Source organism: Salvelinus alpinus, chromosome 3, assembly GCF_045679555.1.
Source record: "Salvelinus alpinus chromosome 3, SLU_Salpinus.1, whole genome shotgun sequence".
In the NCBI taxonomy this organism is placed as follows: domain Eukaryota; kingdom Metazoa; phylum Chordata; class Actinopteri; order Salmoniformes; family Salmonidae; genus Salvelinus; species Salvelinus alpinus.
In genome coordinates, this window is record NC_092088.1 from 76,640,854 (window position 1) to 76,656,210 (window position 15,357).

At 43.6% G+C, this 15,357-nt stretch overlaps 1 protein-coding gene across 1 annotated transcript in view; it reads left to right on the top strand.

Moving 5' to 3' along the window:
- Positions 1-15,357, top strand: part of LOC139571357 (BAR/IMD domain-containing adapter protein 2-like 1) — a 63,815-nt gene that overhangs the window by 12,261 nt on the left and 36,197 nt on the right. Inside the window, exons 4-6 of the mRNA XM_071394154.1 lie at positions 9,184-9,245; positions 9,947-10,018; positions 11,870-12,004. Of these exons, the coding sequence (XP_071250255.1) occupies positions 9,184-9,245; positions 9,947-10,018; positions 11,870-12,004 (269 nt within the window). The remainder of the gene's footprint in view (positions 1-9,183; positions 9,246-9,946; positions 10,019-11,869; positions 12,005-15,357) is intronic.

Consider the following 15,357-nt stretch of genomic DNA (forward strand, 5'->3'; position numbering starts at 1 on the left):
TGTGTGTGTGTGTGTGTGTGTGTGTGTGTGTGTGTGTGTGTGTGTGTGTGTGTGTGTGTGTGTGTGTGTGTGTGTGTGTGTGTGTGTGTGTGTGTGTGATCCATTTTCTGTGGATAACAGCCACTCTAAGGATAATGTATGTGTGACATGAACACAGATGAAGCCATTTGTTGGCCTTTTCCACCCAGCAGTCCATCATGGAGGATGGTGACAAGCATAAGAAGCAACTTAATGGATCATAAAAATCTGGGAAAATGGGTCACCTCAATGTCTCCAGCAGCACTTTAACATAATGGGTGGTGAGTCAGCACCAAGAGAGGGAATAACAACCTGTGTCTAGGACTAATGACAGATTCATTAGTGTGTGTGTGTCTGTGTCTGTGTAAAATGTAATTAAATTATATTTGTCAGATGCTTCTTAAACAACAGGTGTCGACTAACAGTGAAATGTGTACTTACGGGCCCTTCCCAACAATGCAGAGGAAGAAAATAGAGAAATAATAGAAAAGTAAAACACATAATACTGAAATACACAATGAGTAACGATAACTTGGCTATTTACACAGGTTACCAGTACCGAGTCAATGTGCAGGGGTACGAAGTAATTGAGGTAGATATGCACATATAACTAGGAATAAAGTGACAGATAATAAACAGCAGCAGCAGCGTGTGTGATGAGCCAAAAAAGTTAGTTAAAAAAAGGTAAATGCAGTTACAGTTGGAGTCGGACGTTTACATACACCTTAGCCAAATACAATTAAAATCAGTTTCTCACAATTCCTGACATTTAATCATAGTAAAAATTCCCTTTCTTGGGTTAGTTAGGATAACCACTTTATTTTAAGAATGTGAAATGTCAGAATAATAGTTGATAGAATGATTTGTTTCAGATGTTTTTTCTTTAATCACATTCCCAGTGGGTCAGAAGTTTACATACACTCAATTAGTATTTGGTAGCATTGCCTTTAACTTGATTAACTTGGGTCAAACGTTTCAGGTAGCCTTCCACAAGCTTCCCACAATAAATTGGGTGACTTTTGGCCCATTCCTCCTGACAGAGCTGGTGTAACTGAGTCAGGTTTGTAGGCCTCCTTGCTCGCACACGCTTTTTCAGTTCTGCCCACACATTTTCTATAGGATTGAGGTCAGGGCTTTGTGATGGCCACTCCAATACGTTGACTTTGTTGTCCTTAGGCCATTTTGCCACAACTTTGTAAGTATGCTTGAAGTGAAGTGCACCAGTTCCTCCTGCAGCAAAGTACCCCCACAACATGATGCTGCCACCCCCGTGCTTTACGGTTGGGATGGTGTTCTTTGGCTTGCAAGCCTCCCCTTTTTTCCTCCAAACATAACGATGGTCATTATGGCCAAACAGTTCTATTTTTGTTTCATCAGACCAGTGGACATTTCTCTGAAAGTATGATCTTTGTACCCATGTGCAGTTGCAAACCGTAGTCTGGCTTTTTTATGGTGGTTTTGGAGCAGTGGCTTCTTCCTTGCTCCACGGCCTTTCAGGTTATGTTGATATAGGACTCATTTTACTGTGGATATAGATACTTTTGTACCTGTTTCCTCCAGCATCTTCACAAGGTCCTTTGCTGTTGTTCTGGGATTGATTTGCACTTTTCGCACCAAAGTACGTTTATCTCTAGGGGAATGAATGTGTCTCCTTCCTGAGCGGTATGATGGCCGGTTGGTCCTATGGTGTTTATACTTGCGTACTATTGTTTGTACAGATGGACGTTGTACCTTCAGGCATTTGGAAATTGCTCCCAAGGATGAACCAGACTTGTGGAGGTCTACAATTTTTGGCTGAATTCTTTTGATTTTCCCATGATGTCAAGCAAAGAGGCACTGAGTTTGAAGGTAGGCCTTGAAATCCACAGGTACACCTCCAATTGACTCAAATTATGTCAATTAGCCTATCAGAAGCTTCTAAAGCCATGACATCATTTTCTGGAATTTTCCAAGCTGTTTAAAGGCATAGTCAACTTAGTGTATGTAAACTTCTGACCCACTGGAATTGTGATACAGTGAAATAATCTGTCTGTAAACAATTGTTGGAAGAATTATTTGTGTCATGCACAAAGTACATGTCCTAACCGACTTGCCAAAACTATAGTTTGTTAAAATTAAATTTGTAGAGTGGTTGAAAAACAAGTTTTAATGACTCCAACCTAAGTGTATGTAACCTTCCGACTTCAACTGTATATACAGTAGCGAGGCTATATACAGGCACCGTTTAGTCGGGCTAATTGAGGTAGTACGTACATGTAGGTATGGGTAAAGTGGCTATACATATATGGTAAACAGAGAGTAGCAGTAGCGTAAAAGAGAGGTTGGCGGGTGGTGGGACACAATGCAGATAGTCCGAGTAGCCAATGTGCGGGGGCACCGGTTCGTCGGGCTAATTGAGGTAGTATGTACATGAATGTATAGTTGAAGTGACTATGCATATATGGTAAACAGAGAGTAGTAGCAGTGTAAAGAGGAGTTGGGGGGGGACAATGCAAATAGTCCGGGTAGCCATTTGATTACCTGTTCAGGAGGTTTCCAAACGCCTGAAGGTACCACGTTCATCTGTACAAACAATAGTACGCAAGTATAAACACCATGGGACCACGCAGCCGTCATACCGCTCAGGAAGAAGACGCGTTCTGCCTCCTAGAGATGAACGCACTTTGGTACGAAAAGTGCAAATCAATCCCAGAACAACAGCAAAGGACCTTGTGAAGATGCTGGAGGAAACAGGCACAAAATAATCTATATCCACAGTAAAACGAGTCCTATATCAACATAACCTGAAAATCCGCTCAGCAAGGAAGAAGCCACTGCTCCAAAACCACCATAAAAAAGCCAGACTATAGTTTGCAACTGCACATGGGGACAAAGATCATACTTTTTGGAGAAATGTCCTCTGGTCTGATGAAACAAAAATAGAACTGTTTGGCCAAAATGACCATCGTTATGTTTGGAGGAAAAAGGGGGATGCTTGCAAGCCGAAGAACACCATCCCAACCGTGAAGCACGGGGGTGGCAGCATCATGTTGTGGGGGTGCTTTGCTGCAGGAGGGACTAGTGCACTTCCCCAAATAGATGGCATCACAAGGAAGGACAATTATGTGGATATATTGAAGCAAGATCTCAAGACATCAGTCAGGAAGTTAACGCTTGGTCGCACATGGGTCTTCCAAATGGACAATGACCCCAATCATACTTCCAAAGTTGTGGCAAAATGGCTTAAGGACAACAAAGTCATAGTATTGGATTGCCATCACAAAGCCCTGTCCTCAATCCTATAGAAAATTTGTGGGCAGAACTGAAAAAGCGTGTGCGAGCAAGGAGGCCTACAAACCTGACTCAGTTACACCAGCTCTGTCAGGAGGAATGGGCCAAAATTCACCCAACTTATTGTGGGAAGCTTGTGGAAGGCTACCCAAAACGTTTGACCCAAGTTAAACAATTTAAAGGCAATGCTACCAAATACGAATTGAGTGTATGTAAACTTCTGACCCACTGGGAATGTGATGAAAGAAATAAAAGCTGAAATAAATCATTCTAACAACTATTATTCTGACATTTCACATTCTTAAAATAAAGTGGTGATCCTAACTGACCTAAGACAGGGAATTTTTACTAGGAATTCTGAAAAACTGAGTTTAAATGTATTTGGCTAAGGTGTGTGTAAACTTCTGACTTCAACTGTAGCCTCACTACTGTTATTGTTCACTGTCTTTTTACTGTTGTTTTTTTATTTCCTTACTTATCTGTTGTTCACCTAATACCTATTTTTTACTTAAAAATTGCACTGTTGGTTAGGGCCTGTAAGTAAGCATTTCACTGTAAGGTCTACACCTGTTGTATTCGGCGCACGTGACAAATAAACTGTGATTTGATTTGTAATCCATGATAGTTTGCAAGCCCTGCCACATCCGACAAGCCGGTATAGTAGGATTCGATCTTAGTCCTGTAATTATGCTTTTCTTGTTTGATGGTTCGTAGGAGGCCGTAGCAAGATATCTAAAAAGTGTCTGGGTTAGCGGCAGCTCTAGCCTTTAGCTCAGTGCGGATTATGGCTTCGGGTTGGGATATGTGCGTACAGTCACTGTGGGGATGACATCGTTTATGCACTTATTAATGAAGCTGGTGACTGACTCCTCAACGATATAGGATCAATCCCAGAACATCTGTGCTAGCGAAACAGTCCTGCAGCTTAGCATCCGCTTCATCGGACCACTTCTGTATAGAGCGTGTCACTGGTAATTCCTGTTTGAGTTTTCGCTTGTAAGCAGGAATCAGGAGCCTAGAGTTATGGTCAGATTTTCCAAATGGAGGGCGAGGGAAAGCTTTGTATGTGTCTGTGTGTGGATCTAGAGTTTTATGCCTCTTGTTGCACAGGTGACATGCTAATAGAAGTTAGGTCAAACGGATTTCAGTTTTCCTGCATTAAAATCACTGGCCACTATGATAGTCTTCATCCAGATCGAGGTTAGTGATTGCTGTCTGATGTCCTGAAGATCTTTTCGTTCCTAGGAAACGATGGCGGAAAAACTATCTACAAAAAAGTTAAAATCAGTGAAAAAACACACAAAATAGCAGAATTGGTCAGGAGACCGTAAAACAGCCACTATACACTCCAGTACTATTAGCCTTCTCAAGGCTGTGTGTGTGCGTGCACGTTAGCTCTATGGGCCTGGAGCTGAGTGACACCAATCTCTGATTCATATCCATGTAATATCAGAGAACAAAGACTTCCAACCATGGCAACATCACAACACTCACTCTCCCTACCTGTCATTGGAATGTGTGGCTTCAAGATTGCGATATCGTTGGCCGTGACTCAGATAGGTGTTGTCCATATTGCGTCAGACTCTTGCTGTGACATGACCCTGTACGATTTATCATTATTGTTTTATGAGAGTGACGACTATCTCGAAGTGCAGCGTTACTATCTCAATGTTCAAATGTCACTGCTTTGTTCACATTGTGTGAATTAGGCCCTTTGTCACACATGTGCATTAGGTCCTGTGTGGCTCAGTTGGTAGTGCATGGTGTTTATAACAACAGGGTTGTGGGTTTGATTCCCACAGGGGACCAGTATGAAAATGTATGGACTCATTACTGTAAGTTGCTCTGGATAAGAGCGTCTGCTAAAATATAAATGTAACTGCACGTAGCTCAGTCAGCCATAGATACAAAGGTTTAAGTTTATTCCAATGCTGTTTAGCATATTAGTAATACAGGTGCGTATGAATAACCTGAACAGATCACCTGTTGAAATCTATTGTAATTTGTCATCTAATAAAGTTATGTTTTTCCACACCATGTTTCTCTATTAGAGTCTTATGAGGGAACGGCAGGTATTCTGTTACCAGAGGCCTACACCGTTCATAAACTACATCACCTGGTAACAATGTGAAGGATGATGGACATAGTTTTCTGTGCTATCAAAACCACCATAAACCACAGAGGTATAAGGATGTTTCAATAATAATGATCAAGTCGTTATTAAGTCACTGTAAAACCAGACATCACAATGAGACTATGGCCACCACCTAGCACTATCTGAAGACATCTAGGATAAGGCTGGGATACAAGTCTTATCATCATTACTGGGTGGTTTCCCAAATGACCCACCACAAACAGACAGTCAGTCAAGCTGTGAAGCCTTTGATTATAGTGGATGTAACTATAGCTGAATGTAAGGCTAGTATTATTCATTCTTATATTGTAGATGAAGCAGTGTTTGGAGATGTACACATATACCTATCTATACAGTATTATGAACAATACTATGTATCCTTTACTGGGTACACTCTTAGAAAAAATGGTTCCTAAAGGGTTCTGCAGCTGTCCCCATAGGATAACCTGTTTTGAGTCCAGGTAGAATACTTTTTGTTTGCAGGGAGAACTATTTTGAGTTCCATGTAGAACCCTCTCTGAAAAAGATCCTACATGGAACCCAAAAGGGTTCTAGGGATCTACCTGGAACCAAAAATGGTTCTTCAAAGGGTTCTGCTATGGGGACAGATGAAGTACCCTTTAAGGTTCTACATAGATTGTCACGCCCTGACCTTAGAGAGCCTTTTTATTTCTCTATTTGGTTAGTTCGGGGTGTGATTAGGGTGGGCGTTCTAGTTTTTCTATTTATTTGCTGTCTATTGTTGTCTCTGATTGGGGATCATACTTAGGCAGCCTTTTTTCCCCATTTAGTTTGGGGGATCTTGTTTGTGTGTAGTTGAGTACTGCACTGCATGTAGCTTCACGTTCGGTTGTAGTTTATAGTTTTTTTCGTGTTCGTCAAATAAAATGATGTACGTTTACCACGCTGCACCTTGGTCTGATTCTTCCATCAACGAGCGTGACATAGATAGCACTTTTTTTCTAAAAGTGTAATAATATGTATCCTTATCAGGGTAGGTCAATCTGGAGACAGCAGAACCAGATTCAGTTGTAATGTTTTGAGAGAGAGAGATGTATTTTACAGAAAACCCTGTAGCACACAGATCACTGAGACTAAGACCAGAGCAATGTGGAGGATTACAGGGTCAAATGTCCTTAGCTAGTCATCTGCCTGGTTAAAACATCTTTTATTTTATTTTAATTTTTTTTACCCCAATTTCGCGGTATCCAATTGGTAGTAGTTAGTCTTGTCTCATCGCTGCAACTCCCGTACGGACTCGGGAGAGGCGAAGGTCGAGAGCCATGCGTCCTCCGAAACACAACCCAACCAAGCCGCACTGCTTGTTGACACAATGCACATCCAACCCGGAAGCCAGCCGGGTTGGAGGAAACACCATACACCTGGCGACCTGGTCAGCGTGCACTGCGCCCGGCCCGCCACAGGAGTCGATAGTGCGCGATCAGACAAGGATATCCCTGCCGGCCAAACCCTCCCTAACCCGGACGACGCTGGGTCAATTGTCCGCCGCCCCATGGGCCTCCCGGTCGCAGCGGTTAAAACATCTTAAGATGGAGAGGAGTACAAGGATGGAGGGGGGAGAGAGAGGGAAAGAGAGAGAGGGTCGAGAGTAAAGGAGAGGGGGAGAGCGGAATAAGGGAGATGGGATGTCAGAGGAAATCAGCAGGTGATGTTATGAAAACCATCCCTCTCACTACAAACCATCCCTCTCACTACAAACCATCTCTCTCACTACAAACCATCCCTCTCACTGCACACCATCCCTCTCACTGCACACCATCCCTCTCACTGCACACCATCCCTCTCACTACAAACCATCCCTCTCACTACAAACCATCCCTCTCACTACAAACCATCCCTCTCACTACAAACCATCCCTCTCACTGCAAACCATCCCTCTCACTGCACACCATCCCTCTCACTGCACACCATCCCTCTCACTGCACACCATCCCTCTCACTACAAACCATCCCTCTCACTACAAACCATCCCTCTCACTACAAACCATCCCTCTCACTACAAACCATCTCTCTCACTACAAACCATCCCTCTCACTGCACACCATCCCTCTCACTGCACACCATCCCTCTCACTGCACACCATCCCTCTCACTGCACACCATCCCTCTCACTACAAACCATCCCTCTCACTGCACACCATCCCTCTCACTGCACACCATCCCTCTCACTGCAAACCATCCCTCTCACTACAAACCATCCCTCTCACTGCACACCATCCCTCTCACTGCACACCATCCCTCTCACTGCAAACCATCCCTCTCACTGCACACCATCCCTCTCACTACAAACCATCCCTCTCACTGCACACCATCCCTCTCACTGCACACCATCCCTCTCACTGCAAACCATCCCTCTCACTACAAACCATCCCTCTCACTACAAACCATCCCTCTCACTGCACACCATCCCTCTCACTACACACCATCCCTCTCACTGCAAACCATCCCTCTCACTGCACACCATCCCTCACTACAAACCATCCCTCTCACTACAAACCATCCCTCTCACTACAAACCATCCCTCTCACTGCACACCATCCCTCTCACTGCACACCATCCCTCTCACTGCACACCATCCCTCGCTCTGCAGCCTGTTTGAACACCATCCCTCTCATTCTGCAGCAGGCTGTTGTTGGTGCTGTATATCAGCCTGCCCAGAGCCCAGCAACCCCCCCCCCCCCCCCTGATGTGCAATGGCAGCATTTACCACTACGTACTATTGACTATCAGAGGGCAATGTTGTTGAAGCTGTAGTCGGCCAGAGAGGTACAGCTCTGTATAAGCAGGCCTGCCTGGGGTCACACCAGGTGTGTGTGCGTGTGCGTGTGCGTGTGCGTGTGCGTGTGTGTGTGTATACTCAGTGTGTTTGGGTTGAGTCTGTTAATATGTTCTCACAGGCCCAGTCGTGGTTTTGACGTATTGAATTAATACTGAGGTGATAGGAGTGATTGGACGGTGGTTGCAGGTGTTTGCAAAGGGAATAGAAAAAAACACTAACTCATATACAATATTACATTGTGTCAAAAGCAAACCTGTTAGTGGCAGGTGGTTCTAGAATGCACCACAACTAATTCTTAACAATATGCTGGAATATTATTACAGTATACTCTACAGAACCTCTAGATGTCACCCCATTGTGTCTTGTCTGCTGTCATTGTCTACTTCTGTTTACAGCATGACTGCTATTGTGCCATGTTCCTCTATGGCGTTCAATGGTTGTTTTTTCTGTCCCTGTGTCAGACAATGTGGATCTGATCAGTAGCGACTACTTAGTTACCACTGTTCAAACATTACTGTCCGAAAAGTCATCCATGCAGTATGTAAAAACTCCTCATGATGTAAAATACACATTACATTTTGATAAGGGCTAGAGTAAGCTTTGTTCTTGACCACAAGTAACAGTTGCTTCTGTAAGCATAGGGAAAGAACAGATGCAACAGCTTTGAGGTGAAAACCCATTGTCCTCCTCGTGACGTCTCAGCCTGTCCCATGCCAGCTAGGCTATCAGGGACATCGTTGCCGCCAAGCAATGTGAGGAGAAAGGATCATAGATGTCCACAGCATATTCAAATGCAGTAGTTTCCCTTAGCCTGGTTGTCTTACAGTTTCTGCATTGATTCCACACTGATGTATCCTAGTCAACAGTATGTTGACTAAAGCGAATATAGACTAGCAGGACTGTGACTGGCACCCAGGCTAGATGTCCCTTACCTGTGTATGATGTATGATCTGTTTTCTACAGGTGTGGTTCTGATGGAAATCTCTGAGGTGCACAAGAAGGTTCACCTGGAGCTGGAGGAGAATGTAAGTTGCCCAGCTGACCTACTGTCACTTCTTCTCTTAGTAAAATAGTAATTATTTCTTTTTTGTTATGTAATTACCATTTTACCATCTAATTGCTAATTAAGTGGCAGACTGAAGTCAAGGGTTACCATTCTCTTTGACCTGGATTGTGTGCTCATGTCCACCCACATCCATAGGGCCATCCTATGCCAACTCTCTCTTTCTCACTGTGACTAGTAATTAGCAGGCCTCCCTTATCCTCTAAACACACCCAGAACACAAAGCCTAGTGAGAAATACCACCTGGACACAAGACAACTGTTACTTGCCGCTCTTGCGGCTGAATGGAAGCAAGTCTCCGCAGCCATGTTCCAATATCTAGTGGAAAGTCTTCCCAGAAGAGTGGAGGCTGTTATAGCAGCAAAGGGGGGACCAACTCCATATTAATGCCCATGATTTTGGAATGAGATGTTAGACAAGCAGGTGTCCACATACATTTGGTCATGTAGTGTTTCTGTAAGAGGGAAAGAAGGAGAAAGTAGTCAATGTTTAAAAAAAAAAAGACAGACCTGTTGTTGGAATTGTCCTTACTGAGAGAGCCATTATCACAGCTATATTCCTCTGGCTCAGCCTCACAACTGCTATCCTGATGTCACCATCCTTCCATGATTATTATTGTCATACGTTTATATATCGACTTGAACTACATTCTTTTCTTTTCAGTTCAAGCAGTTCCACAAAGAAATCATTTCTGAGCTGGAGAGGAAAACAGAGATGGATGTCAAATATATGACTGTAAGTACCTTGACCATTGTAGGACCTTGGCAAGGGACAATGTAATAGCAAGGAGTGTGTGAGTGCATCCGTGTTTGTGTAGGTGTCTGTATGTCTACGTGTACAGGTATGTGAGTACACACTAAAACATGGTCTCCAGGGCCTCCCGAGTGGCGCAGCGGTCTAAGGCACTGCATCGCAGTGCTAACTGCGTTACTATAGATCCTGGTTCAATATCGGGCTGTGTCGCAGGGAGACCCATGAGAAGATGCACAATTGGCCCAGCGTCCTCCGGGTTAGGGGAGGGTTTGGCCGACCGGGATGTCCTTGTCCCATCGCGCTCTAGCAACTCCTGTGGCGGGCCGGGCGCATGCACGCTGACACGGTTGCCAGGTGTACAGTGTTTCCTCAGACACATTGGTGCAGCTGGGTTAAGCGTGCATTGTGTCAAGAAGCAGTGCGGCTTGACAGGGTTGTGTTTCGGGAGGATGTACTTGAGTTGCAGCAATGGGACAAGACTTTGGGGATAAAAAGGGGTAAAAACAACAAAAAAACAGTCTCATATCTCCTCCTCAATATTACCAATATCCTCTATCCCCTCCTCAATATTACCAATATCCTCTATCCCCTCCTCAATATCACCAATATCCTCTATCCCCTCCTCAATATTACCAATATCCTCTATCCCCTCCTCAATATCACCAATATCCTCTATCCCCTCCTCAATATCACCAATATCCTCTATCCCCTCCTCAATATTACCAATATCCTCTATCCCCTCCTCAATATCACCAATATCCTCTATCACCTCCTCAATATCACCAATATCCTCTATCCCCTCCTCAATATCACCAATATCCTCTATCACCTCCTCAATATCACCAATATCCTCTATCCCCTCCTCAATATTACCAATATCCTCTATCACCTCCTCAATATCACCAATATCCTCTATCCCCTCCTCAATATTACCAATATCCTCTATCACCTCCTCAATATTACCAATATCCTCTATCACCTCCTCAATATTACCAATATCCTCTATCACCTCCTCAATATTACCAATATCCTCAATATCCCCTCCTCAATATTACCAATATCCTCAATATCCCCTCCTCAATATCACCAATATCCTCTATCACCTCCTCAATATCACCAATATCCTCTATCACCTCCTCAATATCCCCTCCTCAATATCACCAATATCCTCTATCCCCTCCTCAATATTACCAATATCCTCTATCCCCTCCTCAATATCACCAATATCCTCTATCACCTCCTCAATATTACCAATATCCTCTATCACCTCCTCAATATTACCAATATCCTCTATCACCTCCTCAATATTACCAATATCCTCTATCACCTCCTCAATATCACCAATATCCTCTATCCCCTCCTCAATATTACCAATATCCTCTATCACCTCCTCAATATCACCAATATCCTCTATCCCCTCCTCAATATTACCAATATCCTCTATCACCTCCTCAATATTACCAATATCCTCTATCACCTCCTCAATATTACCAATATCCTCAATATCCCCTCCTCAATATCACCAATATCCTCTATCCCCTCCTCAATATTACCAATATCCTCTATCACCTCCTCAATATCACCAATATCCTCTATCACCTCCTCAATATCCCCTCCTCAATATCACCAATATCCTCTATCCCCTCCTCAATATTACCAATATCCTCTATCCCCTCCTCAATATCACCAATATCCTCTATCACCTCCTCAATATCCCCTCCTCAATATCACCAATATCCCCTCCTCATTATCCTCTATCCCCTCCTCAATATCTTCAATATCCCCAAAGTCCTCTCCATCAAACTTATCTTATCCTCTGTATCTCTCATCCAGGCAACATTCAAGCGGTACCAGTCAGAGCACAAAATGAAGCAGGACTCTCTGGAGCGCTCTCAGACGGACCTGAAGAAGCTGCGGAGGAAGAGCCAGGGAAAACAAGCCACCAAGTATGAGAAGAAGGAGAACGAGGTGAGACTAGAACCTGATTTCAAATAATCAAGGAGAACCTGATCTGAATTAATCAAGGAGAACGAGGTGAGACTAGAACCTGATCTGAATTAATCAAGGAGAACGAGGTGAGACTAGAACCAGATCTTAGTTAATCAAGGAGAACGAGGTGAGACTAGAACCAGATCTTAATTAATCAAGGAGAACGAGGTGAGACTAGAACCAGATCTTAATTAACCAAGGAGAATGAGGTGAGACTAGAACCAGATGTAATCTAATTTCACCAAGTGGACAGTGATCAGACTGTCCACTCAATGCACCTTGGGTATACTAGTCAGAAAAGGCCCTTGTCCCACTTTTAGAATTTTCTCCATTTTGAAATGGGGTGTCTTTTTTTTTATTTTGGAACAACATGATCAGCTGAGAAGTGACTCTGTGTCCAGTTCGTTTTTTCTGATGGTGTGAGCATGTACTTGGGTTCCTTGAGTTTCTCAGAGGGCTATAGAGAGCACTTTAACAGATGGTCACGTGACTTTACCCTCATCCAAAACCACCTTTTTCTCTATGTGTCTCAATATAAAAACCAGACAGACCATTATTGCTCTTGGTTGCCATGGTTGTCATGTTTTGTTTTCACAAACAATGCCGAACCCTTCTATGGACTTCCTTATAAAGTAATGATTTACACACATGGAGCAGTAATCCACAGAACAGGGGTTCCCAATTACATTCAGCCACGGACCGATTTATTTTCTTGAGTGGATGGTCGGGGGCCCAGAACATAGTTATAAATACTTTGTACACTGCAAAATAACCACAATAATCCCAAACAGATACTGTATAGTATTTCACAAAAGCAGAATCATTTCAAACCTTGATTACATTGGGATACGATCACATATACAGTGGGGAGAACAAGTATTTGATACACTGCCGATTTTGCAGGTTTTCCTACTTACAAAGCATGTAGAGGTCTGTAATTTTTATCATAGGTACACTTCAACTGTGAGAGACAGAATCTAAAACAAATATCCAGAAAATCACATTGTATGATTTTTAAGTAATTAATTTGCATTTTATTGCATGAAATAAGTATTTGATACATCAGAAAAGCAGAACTTAATATTTGGTACAGAAACCTTTGTTTGCAATTACAGAGATCATACATTTCCTGTAGTTCTTGACCAGGTTTGCACACACTGCAGCAGGGATTTTGGCCCACTCCTCCATACAGACCTTCTCCAGATCCTTCAGGTTTGGGGGCTGTCGCTGGGCAATACGAACTTTCAGCTAACTCCAAAGATTTTATATTGGGTTCAGGTCTGGAGACTGGCTAGGCCACTCCAGGACCTTGAGATGCTTCTTACGGAGCCACTCCTTAGTTGCCCTGGCTGTGTGTTTCGGGTCGTTGTCATGCTGGAAGACCCAGCCACGACCCATCTTCAATGCTCTTACTGAGGGAAGGAGGTTGTTGGCCAAGATCTCGCGATAAATGGCCCCATCCATCCTCCCCTCAATACGGTGCAGTCGCCCTGTCCCCTTTGCAGAAAAGCATCCCCAAAGAATGATGTTTCCACCTCCATGCTTCACGGTTGAGATGGTGTTCTTGGGGTTGTACTCATCCTTCTTCTTCCTCCAAACACGGCGAGTGGAGTTTAGACCAAAAAGCTATATTTTTGTCTCATCAGACCACATGACCTTCTCCCATTCCTCCTCTGGATCATCCAGATGGTCATTGGCAAACTTCAGACGGTCCTGGACATGCGCTGGCTTGAGCAGAGGGACCTTGCGTGCGCTGCAGGATTTTAATCCATGACGGCGTAGTGTGTTACTAATGGTTTTCTTTGAGACTGTGGTCCCAGCTCTCTTCAGGTCATTGACCAGGTCCTGCCGTGTAGTTCTGGGCTGATCCCTCACCTTCCTCATGATCATTGATGCCCCACGAGGTGAGATCTTGCATGGAGCCCCAGACCAAGGGTGATTGACCGTCATCTTGAACTTCTTCCATTTTCTAATAATTGCGCCAACAGTTGTTGCCTTCTCACCAAGCTGCTTGCCTATTGTCCTGTAGTCCATCCTAGCCTTGTGCAGGTCTACAATTTTATCCCTGATGTCCTTACACAGCTCTCTGGTCTTGGCCATTGTGGAGAGGTTGGAGTCTGTTTGATTGAGTGTGTGGACAGGTGTCTTTTATATAGGTATCGAGTTCAAACAGGTGCAGTTAATACAGGTAATGAGTGGAGAACAGGAGGGCGTCTTAAAGAAAAACTAACAGGTCTGTGAGAGCCGGAAATCTTACTGGTTGGTAGGTGATCAAATACTTATGTCATGCAATAAAATGCAAATTAATTACTTAAAAATCATACAATGTGATTTTCTGGATTTTTGTTTTAGATTCCGTCTCTCACAGTTGAAGTGTACCTGTGATAAAAATTACAGACCTCTACATGCTTTGTAAGTAGGAAAACCTGCAAAATCGGCAGTGTATCAAATACTTGTTCTCCCCACTGTACCTCTTTATTTACGAGTGGGAATATATATTCCTAAATTCCTGGTGATTTTTTTTGTCTTTTATGTCCCAAAATTGTTTTAAAAAATTGGGTGGGCAAATAAAATCCAATTTGGTCCACGGGCCGTCTATTGGAGAATCCTGCCAAAGAGGATTTAAAGAAAGAAGTTTATGAAGTTTGTATTGACAGTAAACCGAGGGAAAGTCATAGGCCCAGCTGGCTCCTTGATCTTGCCACACACCGCAAGGAGGAAAAACTGTACATAAAAAGTGCACAGATGGAAGGGAAATGAACACTACACATGCACAGTACCACCACACCTATAGCTGCGGGGAGAGTCTTTGTGTTAATGTCAATGCCGTCACTGCCGTGCCCCTTCACGCATAAAGCAACACTGAAGGCTCATCGAGAATCAGATGCCTCTCATCACATTAGAATGGACAGTGTGTTTTAGTGAATGTGGGGAGTGGGAGCACTGTACAATCTTGTGTGAGTATTGTGCTCTCAAGTGTTGACCGGCTATGGGTACAGCCGACTCTGGAGTATGAAGTGTGCACCTAGGAGCTGGTAGTTTGCCTGGAGTTGGTTGGTAGTATACACTCACTGACAGGCTTCACAGGATGTAGTGGGACTGGGAACGGGTGAAGAGTTTATACATAAAAAAATGTTGCCTTAAATGGCAACAGTGGTGTCTGGTAGCATATTTAGCCACTAACAGTAATCCGAGGATACAGAGTAATAGTCTTCCTAACCATAGACTTCTTTATTAAATCAATAGGACAAGGTGAGAGATGGGCCCTAGGAGATGCTGTCTGTTGATGAAACCCACTGTGAAACCCACTCTGGCTCTGCTCAATAACTCCT